The following is a 23,679-nucleotide window of genomic DNA, read 5'->3' as shown; positions in this document are numbered from 1 at the left end:
AGAATACAAGATCCTTTAGGACAAGGCCTATTTCTTGTAGTTCTAGTACCTATTACAATGCCTTGAACTTAAAGGCATGCAATAAAGATTTGCTGTCTTGAATTGAAATGAACCAAAACATGAGATAGCTTTGGATATCCCAGGATTGTTCTAGGGTTAAAGTGAACCTAAGGAGACATACCTGGTTTGCCAATACACGACAGAGGACATAAGGGCCCTGAATGAATAGGACTCATCTTTTATACTCTCTACCAAGACTCCACTCAGCCTACCAGAAATAACCCTTATTGGTTATTTCTTTGAAATGTTTTTGTTTTCCTTTGCTATTCTGTTTCTATCCCCTTAGTTCAGACTCTTATCATTTCTCTTCTGGACTAATTGGTTTTCTCTTTTCCAATATATACTGTATTCTTCCACCAGAGAAAATTGTTTAAAACAATACCTTCATCACATTACACAACTTCAAGTTCCCCTTTATCTAAGAAATACATTCCAACCTCCTAAATCGTATTTCAGAATGTATCCACAGACATCTTTAATCTTACCCTTACCTAACTTTCTATACTTATCTCCTAATGTTACTAGGCTAGAAACAAGTGTGATTCTTGCATGGATTATGTTTTGTGCCTACATCTGTGTCTATAATTATGTCTGTATCAGATGTTTCAGCTAAACAAATCATTCACCTTTGGTCCCCAACGACTAGCTCCTATCCTTCCAGCCTTTTAATTTGTATTCCACTGAATCAGTTTTCACAAGAGTCATTCCTTTTTTTCTTTCTTTTTTTTTTTTTTTTGGCAGTCAGGGTTAAGTGACTTGTCCAGGGTCACATAACTTGTGAGTTGTTACTTAAAAAGCATTTAATCAAAGTGAGAAAAAAGCAGAAAGATATTAAAGTCTTAATCACTGAAATCTTCATCTAGTTGCCGTGACATTTTACACAATCAGGCAAAAAAAGGAAAAAATAGGCTGGGGTGAATTTCTCTACCAAAGTTTCACTAATGAAATGATAGGAATTCATATTTGGTTTTAAACATTCCAGCTTTTAGTAAAACTGGAAATGTATATACATAGTTAACCCATGCCTCATTTAGAAAGCCATAGAAATATAGATATCTCTCCTGCTCACAACTGAATGAACAAACAAGACTGTAAAATAGTTTTCTATGTTCTTAAGAATGTCATTCTCCAGTATCTTAAATTTTGTAGGACTTCATTCTGTGCTTCAAACTCTAATTCTGAAACAGGATGCTAATATAATACCACAGAGGTCATCTCCACATGGAATAGCCTGACTGTAATAAATCTAGTGTCCTTGTTGGCAGGGGCGGCAGGCGTCATTCTGGGTATCATAAAATCCCTATCCTTCATCTTCTAAAGACTTGGGTACTATCTTGACACCTTTCCACCATCTTCCCACAGCACCCTGAGAGCTTCCACGCTTTTCCACCAGCCCTGCAGTTGAATTCTTTTATGTATATTGCCTCACCCAGAATATAAACTTCTTGATAGCAATAATTGACTTTTTTTCTTTTTATTTCTATCCCTATTGCTCAGCCAAGTGCTTGACACATAGTAAACACTTAATAAAGGCTTAAAAAATTCCTTCATTCAACTTCTATCAGCTGTTCCTCTAAACACTAAGACTCTTGAAATTTGGGAGGCAAATTAGACAATTAGAATTGGAAGGAGAATGTTAGTGTCCTGGGATAAGTCCAAATGCTCATTTATATCTATAAAATGAGCAAATGTGTACTAGACCAAGGTGTCAAACATTTTTTGTGCCATGGACCCCTTTGACTGTCTTCTGAAGCCTACGGATTCTTTCTCAGAATAATGTTTTTTAGTGTATCAAATGGGATTGCAAAGGAAACTAAATTAAAATCATTTTTACAACAATATAAAATATATATTCAAATGCAGTGATTTTTTTTAGAATAAATTCACAAACCTCAAGTTAAGAAGGTATTTCATTAGATGATCTGTGAAATCCTTTCCAACCCTAAACCAAGATCTTAATTACCTTGTGCTTCAGCCCAAGTAATCTTCCTCAGAGTCCTCCATACCCACTATGTTTTCCTTTCTACCACAAGTCTTCACTCTCATTGTGTTTCACTTGGAATGGCACACCACTCTCTCCCCACCAGCTGCATTACAAATCCTGCCTATGCATCAAGGAAACATTGCAAGCCTATTCTTGTCTTCCTTCTCTGCCCAGCCCACTACCGTGACAGTTTTCAAAGGAAGAAAACTCATTGAACTCCTTGTCTTTTCTGCTCATTTGGCAGTTTATGCTATTTTGATTACCACTTACCTTTTCATATAGATATGTCCTGTCTCCCCACCTAGACTGCTATTTCTTAGGGAGATCTTTGTCTATACCACATTGCTCATCACAATATATGTTCAATAAAATTTTTGAGTGAATAAGGGAAATGAAAAGAAGAGAGAACAAAAAAGTAAGAATAAACAATTCTTGTTTAATAGAAATGTGAGACTTACTAGGGGAAGCCTTTGATCTGATTACTAAAAAATTGAAAAGGATTTCCTTTCATGTGTATAGACATATAAATCACAAATCTTTTAGTTCTTTTTTTTAAAAAAACTTTATTTTCAAACCATATACATAGTTTTCAACAGTAACCCTTGCAAACATTTTGTTCTACTACTCTTTCCCCATCTCTGTCCCCTAGACAGCAAGTAATCCAATATAATTAAACCTGTGCAATTCTTCTATCCATATTTCCACAATTATCATGTTGTACAAGAAAAATCAGATCAAAAAAGGGAAAAAATGTGAAAGAAAGCAAAATGCAAGCAAGCAACAACAAAAAAAGTGAAAATACTATGTTGTGATCCACATTGTCCCCACTCTTTCTGGATGTAGATGGCTCTCTCTATTACAAGACTATTGGAACTGGCCTAAAGTATCTCACTGTTGAAAAGAGTCACATCCATTAGGATTGATCATCATATAATCTTGTACCTATGTACAATATTCTCCTGGTTCTACTTATTTCACTCAGTATAAGTTCATGTGAGTCTCTCCAGGCTTTTCTGAAATCATCCTGCTGATAATTTAATATGGAACAATAATATTCCATAACAATCACATACCATAACTTATTCAGCCATTCCCCAACTGATGGGCATGACTCACTTTCCAGTTCCTTCTCACTACAAGAAAGGGCTTCCATAAACATTTTTGCACATATGAATCCTTTTTCTTCTCTTTGGGATACAGGCCCAGTAGAGCCACTGCTAGACCAAAAGATATGTGCAGTCTCTTAGCCCTTTGCGTATGGCTCCAGATTGCTCTCCAGAATGGTTGGATCCCTTTACAATTCCACCAAAAATGTATCAATGTCCCAGTTTTCCCACATCACCTCCAATATTCATCATGATCTTTTTCCTGTCATCTGAGCCAATCTGAGAGGTGTATAGTGATACATCAGAGGTTTATTTTTATTTTTTGCATTTTTCTGATCAATAATAATTTAGAGCATTTTTTCACATATCCAAAATGATTTTAATTTCATCATCTGAAAATTGTCTGTTCATATACTTTGACCATTTATCAACTGCAGAATGTCTTGTATTCTTATAAATTTAAGTAAATTCTCTATTTATTTTAGAAATGAGGCCTTTATCAGAACTGTTGGATGTAATTTCCCCCAATATACTACTTTCCTTCTAATCTTGCCTGCATTAGTTTTATTTATAAAAAAAACAAAAAAGTAAACTATTTTAATACAATCAAAATGATATATTTTGCATTCCATAATTCCACAAATTCCTTTCTTCGACACAGATCTGAGAGGCCACTATCCTTTGTTCTTCTAATTTGCTTATAGTGTCACTCTTTATGTCTAAATCATGAACCCATTTCAACTTCATTTTGGTATACGGTGTTAGGTGTGGGTCAATGCCTAGTTTCTGCCATGCTAATTTTAAATTTTCCCAGCATTGTCAAATAGTGAATTCTTATCCTATTTTTGCACATGGGTCCTTTTTCCCTTTTTTTATGATCTCCTGGGATATAGACCCTGTATACTAACCTCGGACCTTTACTCCATGGGTAAAGGACCTGGAACAATCACTTAACCATGTATGCCTCAGTTTTCTCATCTGCAAAAGAAACTAGAGGAAGAAATGGCAAAACATTCAATTACCTTTGCCAAGAAAACCCTAAATGGGATCATAAGGAGTCAAACACAACTGAAAAATGCTTAAACAACAACAGCAACCAGAACTTGTTTGCAGTGAGACCATTTCAACTTTCCAAGTCTGTTTCCTCCTCTATAAAATGGGGCTAATATAGTTTGCTCCACCACTATCTTTTAGAGTTATTATTAGTACAAGCTATGTAATTCTTAAAGCCTATATAAATGGACTTTACTTCCCAAGCTTCCTTCTTTCCATAAGCTGGTGGCCAGAAGTGAAGTGGCCAAAGATAGCAGAAGGAAGAAGATGAAAAGGAGGAAAACAAAGAGAAAAAGGAAGAAGAAACCAAAAATAAACTTCACAAATCAGAGGTGCTATTTAAGGAAAAGAAAACTGGACTGAATTTAAAGACCTGGTTCTGACATTAACAACTGGAAAAATTATTTCTTCTTTTCAGGTTTGAGTTTCCTCATCTGCCAAATAAGGGGGTTGGGCCAGAGGAGTCTCTCAAGTCCTTTCAAATTCTAATAATCAATGGTTTATTATTTTTGCCTATAAATCCTAGACTGTTTTATGCTCAGGCCAACACCAAAGATTCAGGACCCCCTGAGAAAGTCAGTCAGGTTAGGTTGCAGACAGGGTGGAGTGATCCAGAGGTAATGAGAACTTTGTGAGGTCCTTCTTGGTGTGATTTTGAATCCCTGAGCATTTCATGAAACTCTGATCCTAGTGGGGTTCATCAAGTGTGGACCCTGAAAATTATTGGAATCCTATGGGCTCAAAATCTTTCTTGAGCTTTAGGAAGTAGACTGGGCAGCAATTAGACTTATGGCAAATAAGTGAATACAAGAGCTGGTGGATTTTTGAAAATGTGCTTTGTTCACTGAAATCATCCCACCATCAAGGCCAGGCTATTGAACTATCAGAGCAGGCAAGCAAGTGTCATTAGCTCTTTATATGTCTAATATTTGTTATTTCTTTAAGGCTTTCAAGATATTTTCCATAAAATTATAAAAGAAAAAAATAGTGATAGCTTTTTTTGTTTTTATATTAGCTCCATTTCCAAAAATATCCTTTTTCCTCTTCCCCCCCACCAAAAAAGTTAAGGTGGATTTATTGGGAGTACGGAAAAGCAATTAGCAAAACTAACCCAACACATCAACCAAATCCAACAGTATCTGCAGTGTTCCATGCCCATAATCCCTCACCTCTGCAAAGAAGGAAGATACATTCTCTTTTTTGGGGGGCTAAGTTTTTCATGTTTTACCATTCATTCCAATGTTAGACTCAATTATTCCAAAATCAAACTATCAATGAACTTTACCATTTGGTCAGCAGAATGGGTCAAAGGAGGCAGGGGCCATGAATGACACATTCACAAAATCACATGTGAGAAGAAGGAAGGTACAGACATATTTCAGAAATATTATTGTAGGCTCAGTTCTAGATCACTGCAATAAGATGCATCTTGCAAAAAAGCAAGTCAAATGAATTTTTTGGTTTCCCAGTTCATATAAAAATTCTGTTCACACTATGCTGTTGTCTTATAAATAAGCAATAGTATTATGCCTTTAAAATGTATATACCTTAATTTTAAAGTTTATTGCTAAAAAATGCTAACCATCAGGAGATTGTAATCTTTTTGCTGATGAATGGTCTTGTCTCAATGTTGATGACTGCTGATTGATCAAGGTGGTGGTTCCTAAAGATCAGAATGGACATGGTAATTTCTTAAAATAAGGCAAAAAGTTTGTATCTTTGATCAACTTTTTCTTTCATTTGAAGACTTAGAAACCATTGTAGACTTATTAATTGCCCTAATTTTAATATTCTTGGGAATCAGGGAATAGAAAAGCCTGAAGAAAATGAGAGAGATAGGTGGTCAGTGGAGCAATCAGAACATAAAATATTTATTAAATCCACTATATTATATAAGTTTAATTTGTAGTGCACCAAAATAATTATAATAACAACACCCAATATTAGTGATCACATATCATGATAACAGATATAATAATGAAAAAGATTTGAAATATTACAAGAATTACCAAAATGTGAAACAGAGGCATGTTATGAGCACATGCTGTTGGAAAAATAGTGCCAACAGACTTGCTCGATTTGAAACTTTTCACAAACTTTAAATCTGTAAAAACAAAAAAGGCAATATCTGTGAAATGTAATAAAGTGATCTATGCCTGTATTTTGGAAAGGAGAAGTAATGTAATAGAAAGCATGTTAACAAATGGTAGCATCCAGATTTGAAGGGAGAACCTTTGGCTCATTATTCCTTTTGCTTTCCCACTCTGCAATAAATTGAAACTGGTTAAGGAGGGAATATAAGGTAGAAGGAAGAAATTAAAGACATAGAACTTAGGTGGAGATAATTATTTTCTGAGCCCCAGACTTTCACCCTTTAACCTAATTTAGTGATAAATGAATCAAATGAAGTTAAATGTGTTATATTTTAGAGGCTGAGTTGAGAAAATAAGGCTAGGATAAGAAACAGATCGTTAGTTCCAATAGAAATAAAAAAAAAAACAACTCGATAAAAAGACCAGGAGGCAATGATAGGACACAACTTGGACTCTGAGAAACAGAGGAATGTGACAAAGATGGTGGTGGGAAGCTGGAGATAAAAACTAGAGATGTTCAGAACAAAGGCTAAAAAATGATTTCCTTTCTCACATAATAGAAACATGTCAGTTTCTGTAGGAGATAGAAGACCTGGATTTTAGTCCTCACTCTGTCCTTTCTGGGACAAAGCCACAACCTTTCTGAGACTCCATTTTTTTATCTTTAGAATAGAAATGTTATCTATCCTGTCCATCTAATTGTATATGAAAGTCTGGACAACATGCATTCTTTTTCTACTTAGTTTTTTCCATGTGGATAGTTAGACTGGATTATTCCAAGATCAAACTTTCAAGGAGCTCTACCATGGGCTAACCAAATCTCTTGAATTTATACATAATCCCAGATTTTGGATTGGACACACTCCTCAGTTGCACTGATATTTAACCTCATATTTTAGAATCAGGATTTGACCTATGGGGGGGGGGGTCTCAAACCTGTGATTTCATTAAAATGGGGAAACTGTCCATTAACACAGGTAGTTCTATGTGTTATCAGAAGAGCTGCCTTAAAAACTACTCTTTCAATTAGAAGCAATGTGATATGGTGGGGAAAAAAGTACAATTAGAATCAGAATATCTGGGTTCAACCCTGCTTTGGATTAGCTATTTGATCCTAGACAAGCCATCCAAATCTTTGCCATGTGAAAAGGGGGAACACTAGCTAATGCTTATATAGCACTTCATAATTTGTATTTTACATGTGTCTCTTTTGAACTTCAAAAGTGACAAGTAAATATTATAAGTATTATACCCATTTGATAAATGAAAAAACTAAAGCCAAAGAGACAGCCAAATGACCCTGTGCTTGGAATAAGGAAAATCTGATTTCAAATCCTATCACAGTTGCTTAGCAGCTGTACAAGTCTCGGCAAGTCATTTAACCTCTGCCTCTCTCAGTTTCCTCAACTGTAAAATGAAGATAATAACTGCACCTTTCTCTTAGGGTTATGAGGATCACATAAGAGAATATTTGTAAAGTACTTAGCACAGTGCCTGGGACACAGAAGGTACTAAATAAATTCTTTTTCTCTTCCCCCAAAATCACACAGAAGGTACTTAATAAATGCTTTTTCTCTTTCCCCAAAATCACCAACGCAAGTTGGTAAACCAGGACTCAAACCCAGATTTGAGTCCAAATTCAGTAGGCTTTTTTTTTCTTTTTAACCCTTTATTATATTGCCTTCCTAACTGAAATTTCATGATTTTATGATTCATACTGAGCTTGTAGGAAACATTTGGCCATTTATCTATAGCCACTTGACTTTTTCTGTACTGAAGCTCACAGCACATTTGAGATTGAAGATGTGAAAGAACTTTTAAAAAAGTAAAAAAAATCTTGCAAATGTACTGTATTATGAACTCAAATTGTTTGTACATTTAGTCATAAAAAATTAAAGACAATAAAGTATGTATGACTCACTGTTCAAAAAGCATGTTTTAAATTTATAATGTTGTTGGTGAGGGATTGGTTATCTTGTTTGTTGTAAATACTTAACCAAATTTTCTAAAAGCCTCAACAAATAGATCATGGTGTGTAGCTCATGACCAGTTTGCAAACTGTTAACCAGACCAGTTGTGGTTAGTAGATAGAGGATACCCAAAACTGGATTTGGGTAAAGATGTACATCTCTTGAATCATGTAAGTCATCTTTATTTTTTTTGTGTGCAAATCTATCTTTTAATATGTTTGTCACCCATATAGAATCTCTTATATGTAGTCCTATTGGAGAGCCAGTGAGCTTATCACACATATCAAGTGGGAACAAGGAATGGGTCACAGAAGCATTGAAGTGTTCCTGGACTAATTATTTTGCTTCAACCTTATTTTGACTTCTGATCTATTTTGTAAACTGGGTTGCTAAACTGGTTGTTTCTTATTTGTATTGGATAATAATAATTTTAGTATTAATATACATTTTTATATTTATTGACACTTTAAAGTTACAATGTGATTTCTATTTGTAATTCTATTTGAGCCTCGTGGCAACCTATGAAATAGATAATACAAATACTATTATGTTAATATTAGATAGGAGGAAATTGATTCCTTAAGAGATTTTAGCTCTGGTTTTGCAGCTTATAGAATATCAAAAGCAGGATTTTAATCCAGGTATCTCTTAGGTCCAAGTCTAGTATTCTTTACTACAAGAGAGACACATTCATTGATTTTACATAAAAATTTTAATAGCATCCATAATGATTTCCAAGTTCAGTTCTTTGTAACCATGATGTGATAAAGGATTTTTGAAACTGACCATGTAAGAAATGCACACATTTCACAAATTATCACAAACAAGAGAGCAACAGAATGTGTTATCACAAATAATAGAAAAACAGAATGTGTAATTAAACTGAGTTTAGGATTGTTCGGATGCTTTTCTGCCTGAGCATACTGGGACCATCTTGGAATAGACTCAAAGTAGTTCTTTGATGCAATGGGGACCTTAGCTGGAATGGAAATCCCTTCTCCAGCACTAGCTGTGAGACACCACTTCCATTTTATACCAGCCAGTGTTCAAACATTGCTACCACTTTCCTTAGCTTTTGGGTTTCCAACATAATGGCTTATAGCAGTACAAAGAAGTGAGTTGGGGCTTGTGGTTTGGCACTTTCCACTTCAAAAGAATGCTATTCCATACAAATAAATCACATGAGATAAAACATTATTACTACCATCCATTGTTTCCCTTTATAAGATAGTCACCCTGAAAAACCTCATTCCGAGACCTCTCTGTCATGTCAACTTATTCTCTTTCTACTAAGTATTGGCCCAGTTTTCTACCTGTCTGCTGACAGCTATTGTCAATTTAAATAATGTATTCCCTACCTATTTCTGTCCCCAAAATGCCCCATGTGCCTAGAATATGAATTATAGCCATTAAAAAAGCAATCTCTGCTTGAATTATACAATTTCATCATGATCCTCATACATAAAAGTAATGTGTCTAAAAATTTTGTTGCTGTTGATTTTGGAGCCCTGTTCCCCACAAAATGAGGCTTCTTCTGGCTTATGTATCCAGATATTGGCACTTTGGATCAGGACTTGCCTCAGGGGATATTCTTGATGCAATACAATTCCTCTTTTTGGAAGTGCTTAGGTATGGAAGGAAGGAAGAAGTCAGAGACTTTGTGATTGCCTTGTTTGCTTGAAAGTTCAGGCATGTGAGGGAGGTCAAAGATCAGCCCTTTCACAATACCCATTTAATATTGTGTATGCTTTTAAGCTTGATTAAGGTATTATTTACTTTTGCTGAACTATTTTTCTTCTCGCTTTTCAATTTTGTCCTTTATTATAAGTGATGACTCTCTTGGGGAGGGAGAGAAGAAGGGATATACTTGCATATGAAAGTGACATAAAAAGATAATAGCAATAATTTCTAAAGAAAAAAAAAACTACCCACATCTCATAGTATATGACATCTAAAGAAGCCTTTTTCAATTGATGTTTGTCCCAAGGTTCCGGCACTTTTACTAAAAAGATGGCTGGATGCTGAGAAACTCCATCCAGTTTTTTAGTCTTTTAGTCACTTAGAATCACATACAATCTGATCTAGAGAATTTTTTAAAAATTTTGTATCTGGGATTTATTTCAAACCAATCTCATTTGAATCTTCTCTCTGTACCTAGTCTGTAGATTAAATAAATTGCCTAGGAGGTAATTCAGCCCTTAAAGAAACACATGGCCTTTTTAATTTAAAAATTAATAAGTACTTAGAGGTATCTTTTTTAATAAAAAAAGAAATAAATGTTCTGATTAAAACATATAACAAGAATTAGCCATGCTTAATTGGTTATAATTTGGCACAGAAGAAAAAATAGAATATTGCCATTTTCTTTCCACTGTGAATGTCTCTCCAGAACCTGGGATCACATAGTCCTAGAGGGAAGAAGGCCAATCTTTTTTCTCTGATAGTCTCTTTTTCCGGTCCAGATCTATTACATCATATTTGAGAAATTTAAACAAGTTTGACTTCATCCAAATCCAAGTTGCCAGACAGAACCTGAGCTATAAAATTGTCTTGACTCTTATGAATGTGTGGGTGTTTATTTTCAAACAGATATTTCTTGATGTAAAATCTTTCTACTAAACTACTCCAAAAATAATCAAACAATGGAATATGTTTCTTTAGAAGGGTGGATTCTCATTTATCAGCAATCTCCTTAAAAAACTGTAAATGGTTGATGAGTGACAGAGTTGCAGTTTCTTTCAGGAGCACTGGACTTAAATAGTGACCTTCTCTATTTTTTTTAACAGCACTTCGGAGTCGATCAGGCCGTTCCATCATCAATGGAAACTGGGCAATTGACCGGCCTGGTAAATATGAAGGCGGAGGGACAATGTTCACCTATAAGCGCCCAAATGAAATCTCTAGCACTGCAGGAGAGTCATTTTTAGCTGAAGGTCCCACTAATGAGATCCTAGATGTCTATGTGAGTTTGTATTATTGTTCTTTCTAATATGTTCTTTGCTTCCAACATGATAATGACAAGTGCCTCCATCTGACTTTCTCTTTTAACCACAGACCCTTGAGCGTATCTATGTAAATGCCCAGATACTTTTGGTCATTTATCTCTAAATTTGCCAAACTTACAAGAAATCTAAACTGTACCAGATGCTTTTTACCCTCCAAGTTTATGGACCCAGTAAAACCAATTTTACTTGTTGAACCAAATCAGAGGTAAAAACCTAGCCTTTATTTCACAAGAGTTGGATTTCCTCCAAGTGCTTTCCTCCTTGTGCTAATTTAGCATGTTCTAGTTTTATGGCAGACCAGAGCAAATGTCCTGAGCAAGGCAAACCTTCTCATAGCTTTGAGCCTTCTCGATTCCATATTAAAGTGAGGTCAAAAATCAAAGCCCCAACGTGCACCAGATGAACCAATAAAATTCCTTGTTACTGGAGAGGTTTATTAGGAGTTCCCTGTTTCACAAGAGATGTAGCTTTACTTTTCTTTACATGAAGGTGCAACACTGACTTTCTCAGGAGGGGAAAAAGCTCACATGCCTCATTTTTTTAATTAAAGCAAGAAAACCACCAGCATCTGTTTCCTAAAAGACTATAAAATAAAAGCCAACAATAATGATGCTTTTTTAGTAGACAGAGAATACTTCACTGTCATATACTTAATGGACTTTACCTAAAGTACTCTGAAATATGTCAATATCTAGGGAAACATTTTTGAGTTCAAATTCATGCTTTATGAAATTTCCAGTATATTTGAGTTTAACTTGTATAATAGGCCATCATCACTATCATCATTAACACATATTCACTTCTACTCTGTTAATTGGTCCATGGACTAAAAAATGCATTTGTGATAGTTTTCTTACATTTTACTTTTGGGATTATCTAATACATTAACAGTAGTTATTTGAATCTGAGTAAATTTCTTGATGCATTAGAAATAAAAATAGCATACCCATGTGGTTAAAAATTCATAATGGGTGGTCTGGTAGAGCAGAAGTCCATAATTCCATAATTATTATTATTATTATTCAATAAATATTAATTCCATAAATATTAAAAGAATCACATTAACAAAATATGTTCCATGAAAAGGAAGGAAGGAAGGAAGGAAGGAAGGAAGGGAGGAAGGAAGGAAGGAAGGAAGGAAGGAAGGAAGGAAGGAAGGAAGGAAGGAAGGAAGGAAGGAAGGAAGGAAGGGAAGAGAAGAAGAGAGGAAGGAAGGGAATAAAAGAGGGAGAGAAGATTTCCTATGATAGAGGCAAGGGAACATAGCAATATGGGAAAAGCCCAAGATTTGGTATCGGGGGGTTTGATATAGAATCACACTTCTTTTGCTTATTTCCTTTGTGAATATGGGGCAAGTCACTTCTTCCTGTGCCTCAACTTCCTCTTTTATTAAATAAAGGGAATAGGCTAAGCAGCATGGTATAGATAAGCCTTCCTAAACTTGTTCCAGTCTTGCCTCCTTTTCACCCAAAAAATTTTTATATGACCTCAAGTATATAGGTATATAAAACAGGTATAGAATTCAAACTTTTACTAATGATAAATCATAATTTTGCTATTCCCACATTCATTTTCTTCATCCAAGTTATTATTCACAACATAAAATGTTTTAGTATAGATATCAGCAGAACTGGGTTTAGAATGGAAGAATCTTAATCTAAGCTGTAACTAACAATTATGGCATACAAGTTAGAGAGTAGGGGCAAGTGGAAAGGGACTTCTGGAAGAGATTCAAGATCTCGGGAGGAAAGATAGAGACCCTGAGGCTACTGCTAGGTAAGCAGCCTTTAGGGAGAGAGGGAAGGTGGGCCTGTGTTGGGAGAGTAGGTATGGTAAGAGGAGGGTCAGGACAGAGTGGGGTTATGGAGATAGCCTACTGAGGATGTAGGGCAATGGCTTGGTATCAGTGGAGTAATGAAGTTCCATCAGAGCAAAGATTCATAATACAGGATGAGGTGCCCTTGGGAGAAGTCTCAGTTGCTCTATCCTAGTACAAATGCTTCTCTGACTCCTAATCCACTTTTCATTCCATTGTACTAGACTTGCTCTCAGTTTCAAAAAACATTATAGTTACATTAGTCCTTAAAGGTCTTTAGGAAGCAAATTATCCAACTGAAAATGAGTTTTAATTTCTCTCTTCCTTTCTATTCTCTCTTCCTTGCATCCATTTTTCTCAGTACATGGAAACAACATGTAGGAATAGTGAAAAATCACCAGTTTGGGAGTCAGCAGACTTGGTTTGATATCCTATCTCCAACACATCCCAGGGGCTCCTAAGCAATACATTTAACTTTCCCTGCCTCAATTTCTCCATTTGTAAAATGAGACAGTTGCACTCACCTGTGTGTCTGATGTCTTTTCCAGATTCCTATTTATTGGCCTTTGGAAGATTCATTCCTGGCCCTCATTCCCAGAACCTCTCTCCTACTAGATTTTGTTATGATTTTTTTTTTAACAGATGAAGAAAGTCTATCTATTAATAGAAGAAATTACATTCATGAAGTCCATCTTTTTACTTTCTTGTAAATTGTTCTTTTGTTCTCTGCTGTGCACCCTTTTTACTTGATTCTTTTTTCTTTCACCCCCCTCAGTCCCAAGCATGCTATAATAAAGGATGATTTTGTTATGCTTTTGATAACCAGTTAGATGGGTGAGGGATTACCAAAGCAGAAGCCAGGGAGGGCAAAGGTTCAACTTTGTCTCCTTTACAGTTTCTCCTTGCCTAGGACCAGTTAGTTTTCCACCCCACCTTGATAAGACTTTCAAATAAACTGACAGATTTCTGGTTGGCTCTTAAATAAAGATTCTAATCCTAAATCTTTCTTCTTATTATTTATATAACCTTGGCTAAATCTCTTCATATCTCTTGACCTCAGTATCCTCATCTATAAAGTGGGGGGATCAGCTTACATAATTGCTAAAGTCCCAACTCTTAAAATTGTTTGTACTTTACTCACACATGAATCTTTCTCGCCACCTAGTGTCTGGTTAAATGGATTTTTTTTGCTTTCTCCTGAGTGGCACCTATCACTGACATCTTTTGAAAGTCTAGCGATAATTGAAGGAAACTGAGGAAAACCTGCACACATTTCACAGCTATATTATCTTAGTTTTAGTGGTACTTTATTTCCTCAAGAAACCAAATTCCTGAGCCCTACTTAAGGAAGTCAGGTAAAAACCTTTTAATTACTCTAATTTATAATTCTCCTAATGTGCTTAATACTCACTGTCTCACCTATATACAGATGCTTGTAATTATGTAGACTACATCAGTAGTTTTATTGATATAGGGAACTCTCAGGTGAGGAAATCCTTTAAAGAATTAACAAGAACCCAGCTTCACTATCAAGTGTGACCCCATATGAGGTCTTGTAACTGAATGTGGGGGTCATGAAATTATGCTTCATTATCAGTAATGTTTATTTGGTATAACTGCTTTATATACCTATATTATATACCCAGCATCACATAAAAATTTCTCAGACAAAAAGGAGTCACAAGAGAAAAAAAGAATAAGAATCTCTGGTCTAAATTGCTGAGAAAATGTAACTAGCTCAAAGCTGTATGTCCATATTGTGTCAGAAAGTCCAGCTTTCTATCAGCTACATCCATGATGCTAAAATGTAAACAGTGATCATAATATGTACAGTTGTGTTAAATAAGATAACATAAGTCTTTTTTTTTCTTAGATGATACACCAGCAGCCCAACCCAGGTGTCCATTATGAGTATGTCATCTCAGGAACTAATGCCATTAGTCCACAGCTACCACCTCATAGAAGACCAGGTATATTCTATTGCTTTTGGTGGTGGGGAGGAGCAGGATATGCCTGTGTATTGGTTATAAGTTCTCATTCTCTTCTTATTTTTGCTCTCTCAGTCTCAAATAACCAACAAAGAGAAAATTCCCACTAATATATTTCTAAATTGAAGAGTCTTGCTATAGGATGACTCTTGTGTCTGAGTAATTATTGTAAGAAGTTCCCTTTGTCTAATGCAAGAAGAAAATGATATTTTATACCTAAACTTTACTAATTTGAAATGTCTTTTCTATTTTGCTTCAAAAAAATCCAATTTTAAACTATGAAAACAGAAACAGTTAAATCTGAAAGAAATATCAGGCTTCAGGCTGCCTCTATGGGTAGACAAAGTAAAGTCTTGGTGACTTGAAGGGTGACACACAGGTCCCCTGGCCACACCAGATGGTCACTAGCTGTCCATGGTGCTAGTTCCTATGTCCTTGCTGTCTACACAATGACCTGTTATTATTACCTTTCTTTCAGTTGGTCTATATAGCCAAGGTCATTGTCCTCTAAGTAAAAATAATTTACCTTTAAAGGAAGGATTCTAGCTTAGGGATTCTCATTTCTGCAGAGACAAATCCTGGGGATGGCATGGGGAGAGTAAATATGAATAAGATATCCCAATACTTTCCTTGGATAGCCAAGGAAAAGCATTCAGTGATCCCACTGTATCCTTATATGGGGGAGATATCAGAAGTTAATTAAGTAGTTCCCTAAAGGAGATTCATCTGTCTCATGAAGAGGTAGATATATGTAGCTTGCCTAACAGATATATATCTTTTTTTCCTCCTTGCCTCTGCTGGTCCAGTTAGCATCTTTTAACTCTGAAATAACACAAACAACTTTAATAAGTGAACATATAAGTATTTACTATTTACTTATTTTTTAAAATATTGTTTACTTGTGCATAAGTAGAGTGGAAAGAGGGCAAAAATGAGAGTTCATGATTAAAAGGGATTAAAATAAATTAAACAAAACAACTCCATCTGAAAATAGTTTGTAATACCTAGTAGAAGATTAGAAGATACTGGCTGACTTTTCAATCTTTCTGTATTTTTAGCATATCGGCAACATTCTACTTTCAGTCACAATCTCTAATATTGAAGGTTATTTATGGATACTGGTTGGCCTATATGGTTGTGTGACTCATTCTTAAATAGGCTGTCAGATTTTTGGAGAGTCCCCCCCATTCCCTTGGTTTGTTCTTGTATTCGCCTTTCCATAGGAGAGCCTTTCAATGGACAGTTAGCAGTGCCAGATGGACGGAATCCAGAGGGAAGAGAGGAGAAGCAACAAGAAGAGAAGAAGGAGAAATTTCCCAGTGGGGACATGAAAATATTCACTGAGGATACCACCCACACCTTTTCAGTGAGACAGCCAGAAAGATTTTCCCCCCACCAGCCAGACAATCTGGTTCCAGCTCTACAACCACCACGGAGAAACAGAGACCACAACTGGAAGCAGGTTGGGACAACAGAGTGCTCAGCTACCTGTGGGAAAGGTGAGACATGAATGTGGCCTCTTACAATAAAAAAAAAAAAAAAAATCTAACATTAGGAGCAGATTTTACTTGGGACTAATTAGTTTAATCCACCTTCCCAGTTCTTAGCCCAGCACTTTGCCAAAATATGTTATGGGATCTTGGGTATGCTAGCATTTGAAATCCTTATAGCTTATTAGAGAAGGGAAGGAGTATAAGTAGGTGCCTACTATGTGTTGGGCACTATACTAAGAACATTACAAATGTTATTTCATTTGATCTACACAACAACTCTGTGAGTTTGGTGGTGTTGTTATCCCCTTTTTATAGATAAAGAAACTGAGGATGATAGCTTTATGTTCCTGGGCAGCCACTGTACCTCTAAGTGTCAGATACTTACTAGTTATATGACCCTGGGCAGGTCACTTAATTAATCTTTTTTGTCTAAGTTTCTTCACCTGTTAAATGAGCTGGAGAAGGAAATGGCAAACCACTCCAGTATCTCTGCCAAGAAAACTCCAGATACAAACTTCTGGGTGTGGGGCCAAGATGGTGGAGTCAAGACCTGCTTGAGCTCTCCCAGTTTCCCTCAAAAACCACATGAAACCAAGCCTCTGGACAGTCTGACATAATGAAACCACTCTCCAACCCTTGACAGACTGGAAGAACTTCAGGAAAAGTTAGTATTGCCAAGGTGAAAAGGGAATTCAACTCTGTTCAGACAGACTCTGGGAAAGCAGGTGCGAAGGTCTTGATCACAGAAAAGCAGCAACTAAGACCCTCAATTCTGACTCAAGAGAGAAGCAAATTAGTGGGATAGCTTTCAGTCCCAGCTCAAAAGGCAAACTCAAAGAAATCAGCTCAAAGGCAGGGCTCCGAGCTGCACAGGAAACTTGGGAAGTATGCTCTTTATCACAAGAGCAGAGCTTAATCATAAAAGTACAAAAGAGGAAATACCAAAAGAAAAGGAATGAAAATGAACAAGAAACAGAAAAAAACCTTAATCCTAGAAAGTTACTATGGTGACAGGGCAGACTAAAACATAAACTCAGACTAGGACACAAAAATGTCCACACGGAAGTGTCTTTTTTTTTTTAGATATAGAATTAATAATGGCACTTTTAAAAAAATCCAATATATGCATACATATTTATATAATTATCTTGCTACATGAGAAAAATCAAATAAAATCAGAAAAATGAGAAAGAAAATAAAATGCAAGCAAGCAACAACAAAGAGTGAAAATGCAATGTTGTGAACCATACTCAGTTCCCACAGTCCTCTAGGAAATCTCAAAGAGTGATATGAATTGGTCTTAAGCCCAAAGAGACTTCTTGGAAGTGCTCATAAGAGACTTTAAAAAGCAAATAAGAGAGGCAGAAGAAAAAATGAGAAAGGAAATGAGAGGTATAATGAGAGAATCAACAGCTTGCAAAGGGAAAGAAAAAAATTGTCTGAAGAAAGCAACTTTGTAAACAGTAGAATTAACCAAATTAAAAAAAAAAGATATAAAAGCTACTTGAAGAGAAATCACACATTAAAAAATAGAACAGAACAAATGGAAACTAATGACTTTGTAAGACAGCAAGAATCAAACAAACTAAAAAGAATGAAAAAATGGAAGAAAATATAAAATACCTCATTGGAAAATTGCCAACCTAGAACAAAGACCCAGAGGGGACAATTTAAAAATTATTGGACTACCTGAAGGCTATGAGCAAAAAAAAAAAAAAAGCCTAGATAGCATTCTATAAGAGATCATTAAAGAAAATTGCCCCAATATTCTACATACAGAGGAAGAAATACTGATAGAAAGACTCTATCAATCATCTTTAGAAAGAGAACCCACAAGGAAAACCCCAAGAAATATTGTTGCAAAACTCCAAAACTTCAACCTCAAACTAAAAAAAAATACTGAAAGCTGTCAGAAAAAAAAACAATTCAAATATCAAGGAGCAACAATCAGTATTACCCAGGATCTGGAAGCTTCTACAATAAAGGACTGGAGACTCTGGAATACCATATAACTCTTTATAGATGTATGATGATATACTTACAGAATCCTGGAAAATCATCCAAAAACCTACTGGAAAAAATTCACAGCTTTAGCAAAGTTGAAGGATATAAAACAAATCCACACAAATCATCAGCATTTCTATATATTACTGACAAAGCATAGCAACAAGAGATAGAAAGAGAAATACCATTTAATTACTGTAGACAAAATAACATACTTGGGGTTCAATCTGCTAAGATAAACCTAGGAACTTTATGAATACAATTACAAAACACTTCTGACATAAATGAAGTCAAATCTAAACAATTGGAAAAATATCAATTGTTCATGGTGAGCCTCCTGCCTAAATTGATCTACTTGTTCAGTGTCATACCAATCAAACTACCAAAACCTTCTTTCATAGAAGTAGAAAAAAATAATAACAAAATTCAGCTGGAAGAATAAAAGATCAGGAATATCAAGGAAATTAAGTGCAAAGGATGGTGGTAGCTTAGCAGTACCAAACCTAAAACTATATTATAAAGCAGCGGTCATCAAACCCATTTGGTTAAGAAAATAATTTGGCTAAGAAATAGTGGTAGATCAATGGAATTGATTAGATACATACAACACATTGATCAAGGCCTATAGCAATCTAGTATTTGATGGACCCCCAAACTCCGGCTTCTGGAATAAGAACTCATTATTTGATAAAAATTGTGGGTAAATGTAGAAAATAATATGCCAGACACTCAACATAGACCCACATCTCACATACCATACTAAAATAAAGTCAAAATTTAAAAAAAAAGTAACAAGTTTAAAAGTAAAGTAGCCTTTACAGTGGAAAGTATTTCTGATAAAGGTCTCATTTCTAAAATATATGAAGAATGGTGTCAAATTTATTAGAATAAAGTCATCCCCCAATTGATAAATGGTCAAAGAATATGAAGAGATAATTTTCAGATGAAATTAAAATCATCTCTAGTTACATGGAAAAATGCTATAAATCTAATCTAAATTGATTAAAGAAATGCAAATTAAAACAACTCTGAATTACTACTTTACACTTCTCAGATTGACTAAATGACAAGAAAAGAAAATGATAAATGTTGCAGGGAATGGGGGAGATGGGGACACTAATGCATTGTTGGTGGAGTTGTAAAATAATCCAATCATTATGGAGAGCAGTCTAGAACTATGCCCAAAGGGCTAAAACATTGTGCAAGCTCTTTAACCCAGCAGTGCCATTATTGGATCTGTATTCCAAGGAAATTAGAAAGGAGGAAAAAAAGACAAACAAAATGTTTCCAGCAAAACATTGGTAGCAAAAAATTGGAAAATGAATAGATGCCCATCAATTGGGGAATGGTTGAAAGTAATGGGATATTATTAATCTATAAAAATGATGAACAAGCTGACTTTAGAAAGATCTGGAAAGGTTTACATTAACTGATGCTGAACAAAACAAGCAGAACCAGGAATATTTTGTGCACAATAATAGCAAAAATGTGATCATCAACTAAGACTTAGTTGTTCAGTGATCTAAAGCAATCCTAACAGTCTTTGGGCAGAAATACCATCTGATCCAGAAAAAAAGAATTAAGGAGACTGAATGTAATCAACACATGCTATGTTCACTTCTTTTTTCTGCTTTTTTAATCTCTCCATGGCTTTTCCCTTTTGCTCTGATTTTTCATTTCCAACATGATTCATAAAGCATATGTTAAAAATTAATTAATTAAAAAAGAAAAAGAAAACTCCAGATGGAGCTGCAAGTTGGACATAACTAAATAAAAACAACTTCCTATTACAGTGCTCTCTCCACTGTTCTAGCTAGCTGGGTCATACCTAAGGAATCATCCATCCAATCCACTTGTTGGACAGATGAAGAAAATGAAGCCCAGGATATTAAATGACTTGTCAAGATCACACAGGAAAAATAGCAAAGCTGAATCCAGCTCCTCTGTGCTTTGCAATGTCCTTTCCATTGCACCACATCTTGGACACAAAGAGCAGTCATTAATAGATGGATGCCAAATTGGAGGGAAATAAATGTCTCTAGAAAAATGTCCTAAATACCTTTCTTTGTCCCTATATTGTTCTTCTATCAATGAATCTAGATGTGGAAGATATATGTTTATCAAATTTTGAATAGACATTAAACTAAGAGGTATAGTTATCATGTTGAATAGTAGAGCAATTATTCAAAATATTTTCGCAGGCTATAGTAATGAACTGAATCTAATGACATGAAATTTAAAGGGGTTAAGTAATAATAGAAATTATTAATTTATATTTAATTTAATAGACATAAATAGTAAACCTCTAAAGTAAAATATAGGGGGAGCATGAGTAGACAACAGTTCAGAAAAAACTCCCAGGTTTTTGATAATAGCAACCAATATTTATATAACACTTTCAATTTTTGGTAATATTTTATGTATTTTATCATAGTTGAGCTTCAAAGTGCTCTTTGAGTTAGGTCACAGAGCCATTATTACCCATAGGTTATCTCTGACTCAGAGGGATTAGGTGATTTGTCCAAAGTTGTGAAGTTATTAAGTCTCAGAAGGGGGTTCAACCCATGTCTTTTCTCAGTTCCACTGTCTTTTCAATATGCAAACCTACACTGGGAAATGAGTGTAAACTGTTATTTTTACCTTCTGAATCCAATTCTTCCTGTGCAACAAAAAATTCAGTTCTATACACATATATTGTATCTAGAATATACTGTAATATATTTAACATATATAAGACTGCCTGCCATCTGGGGGAGGGGGTTGGGGGAGGAAGGGAAAAAATCTGAATAGAAGTAAGTGCAAGGGATAATGTTGTAAAAAATTACCCATGCATATGTGTAGCGAGCTATCGTCTCCAGAAGCTGCCGGATCGCTCTTGGGAAGAGATCTGCTGTGTCTACTCAAATCTCTCAGACAGATTCTTCTTCCTGTAACGAACCGTTGTCTCCAGGCAGTTGCTGTTAACTCTTATCCAAAGAAGTGACTTCCCTTCCTGCAGAGAGCCCCGTCAAGCCTGATGCAATTCAGAGTCTTCTTCTTGAATCTCCTCCAGCTCTTATCCTTCTCCAGGCTGATCTGCTCTCTGGGCCCAGTGCTATCTCTTTTATCCTCCCAGAGAATGGGCGTGGGATAATGCAAGGGCTTCTGGGAAGAACCACCCCAGCCAATGAGCTTGCCCCCTCTATCAAGTCAACCTGAGTTCTCACCTTGTAATTGTCCAGAAAACCTGAGTTCTCACTTAGTAATCCTAACACATATGTACTGTCAAAAAAAAGTTATAATTATAAAATAAAATAAAAATTAAATTATAAAAAATATGCAAACCTGCTAAATATGATTGATTATCTAGTATCAAATTTGGTCTACATAAAGACAGAACTAGTGTTCAGATGAGGTAGCTGCCTCTTTAATGGCAATTTCCTCTTATCTTCAGGAGTATTGTATTCAGTTCTTTTTTACAATTTCAAAAGAACATTGCCAAAATGGAGAATGTCGAGATTAAAGTAACTAAAATGAGGATAGACCTTAATCAAGACCATAATGTCAGAGAATTATTTGAGGGAACTAAGGATGTCTAAACTGGAAAAGAGAAGAATTGAGGAACATCTGGTAACTATGCAAATATTTAGGTGGCCATCATATTGGACCTCAGTTTCTTTATTTATAAAATGAGAGGGTTGGATGATATGCTGCTCTGAGAAGTACTCAGAAAGGAGGAGTTACATACAGCTCAAAATATGTCTCCATGTCACTAGATGAAAAATATCAGATTTATTCTGCTTCTCCACAAAGGTTAGAATTAAGAAAGTATCTCTAGAATTACAGCACAGCTGGGTTTAAGGTCAATTTAAGTCAAAATTTCCTAAAAATTAGGACTGTCCTAAATCAAAATGGGCTGCCGAGAGAGTCAGAAAGAAAAAGAGAGAGTGCAATCCAATATATGTTAAACATGGTAAAATATATGTTAGAGCCAACATATGTATACATATTTATATAATTATCTTGCTGCAAAAGAGAAATCGGATCAAAAAGGAAAAAATGAGAAAGAAAATAAAATACAAGTAAACACAACAACAAAGAATATTTTAAAATGCTATGTTGTCAAGCACTTAGTTCCCACAGTCTTCTCTCTGGGTGCAAATGGCTCTCTCTCTTCATCACAAGATCATTGAAACTGGCCTATATCATCTCATTGTTGAAAAGAGCCACGTCCATCAGACTTTCAAGTATGTGGAAAGATTTGGGCTTGCTTTCTTTGGCCTCAGAGGACAGAAGTAGGAGGCAATGAGAGCAAGTTGCAAATAGGCTTGATGTCAGAAAATACATCCTCGCTATTAGAGTCGTCCAAAAATGTAATGGACTACATGGAAAGGCTCACTTAAGAACTTTAAATGAAGAATGAAAATCCAGTTGCAAACTGTTATAAAACAGATCCTTTTTCAGGTGTTGGTTGGGCCTGATGGCTTTTAGAGCTCTTCCACTTCTGAATTTTTTTCTATTCTCTGGAGTCTGTTGTGTGGATAGCCAAAGGACAAGATCAGCTTGGACTAAAAACTAGACAATTCTGCTTAAGTCAGTAGAGAAGGACATATAAGAGTGGACAAAAGTATAATGGAACCAGAAAGAGAATACTGATATTTTAAGGAATCAGGCTGATCCTACTGGACTTAGGAATGAACTAGAGTGAAGGATTCTTGATCAAGAGAACAAAGTAAGAATCAATTCTTAAGTAAAAAAAAAAAAAAAAAAAAGTAAGCCCTACACATATTCCCTATCTTTGTTATTGCCTATTTATACACAGTTTGTTTTCTCAAGACTACAGCAAAATTGTTCTATCTAAAAAGGACTAGCTTGTCGGTATATAATAGGAGTCATTTTAGGAGGAAATACTTATTAAAAGTTTAGGGTAAAGGTGATAATAGTGCTATAAATAAGAGTTCAAATCTAGGAAGTTTTATCCAATCTAATAAAAAAAAAAAAGTCAGCAACACATACTGGACATCTCCAAATCATGCTGCCTGAACTGTTGCTTCCTTCTTCTCCTCTTCCCACTGAAACCCAGATTCTTGCTATTGTGCTCCTGTACACTGGTTTATTTTTCCCTGCT

The 23,679-nt window shown here is 35.4% G+C and overlaps 1 protein-coding gene across 2 annotated transcripts in view; it reads left to right on the top strand.

Moving 5' to 3' along the window:
• THSD4 (thrombospondin type 1 domain containing 4) overlaps window positions 1–23,679 on the top strand; it is a 934,909-nt gene that overhangs the window by 842,438 nt on the left and 68,792 nt on the right. For both annotated transcript variants that reach the window (XM_074294657.1, XM_074294658.1), the window contains 3 exons: window positions 11,053–11,228; window positions 14,961–15,057; window positions 16,299–16,574. In XM_074294657.1, coding sequence (XP_074150758.1) covers window positions 11,053–11,228; window positions 14,961–15,057; window positions 16,299–16,574 — 549 coding nt within the window. The remainder of the gene's footprint in view (window positions 1–11,052; window positions 11,229–14,960; window positions 15,058–16,298; window positions 16,575–23,679) is intronic.

The sequence above is a fragment of the Sminthopsis crassicaudata genome, chromosome 2, assembly GCF_048593235.1.
Source record: "Sminthopsis crassicaudata isolate SCR6 chromosome 2, ASM4859323v1, whole genome shotgun sequence".
Lineage (NCBI taxonomy): Eukaryota > Metazoa > Chordata > Mammalia > Dasyuromorphia > Dasyuridae > Sminthopsis > Sminthopsis crassicaudata.
The sequence above is the reverse complement of the archived record's forward strand: the minus strand, read 5'-3'. Positions and strand labels throughout refer to the sequence as shown.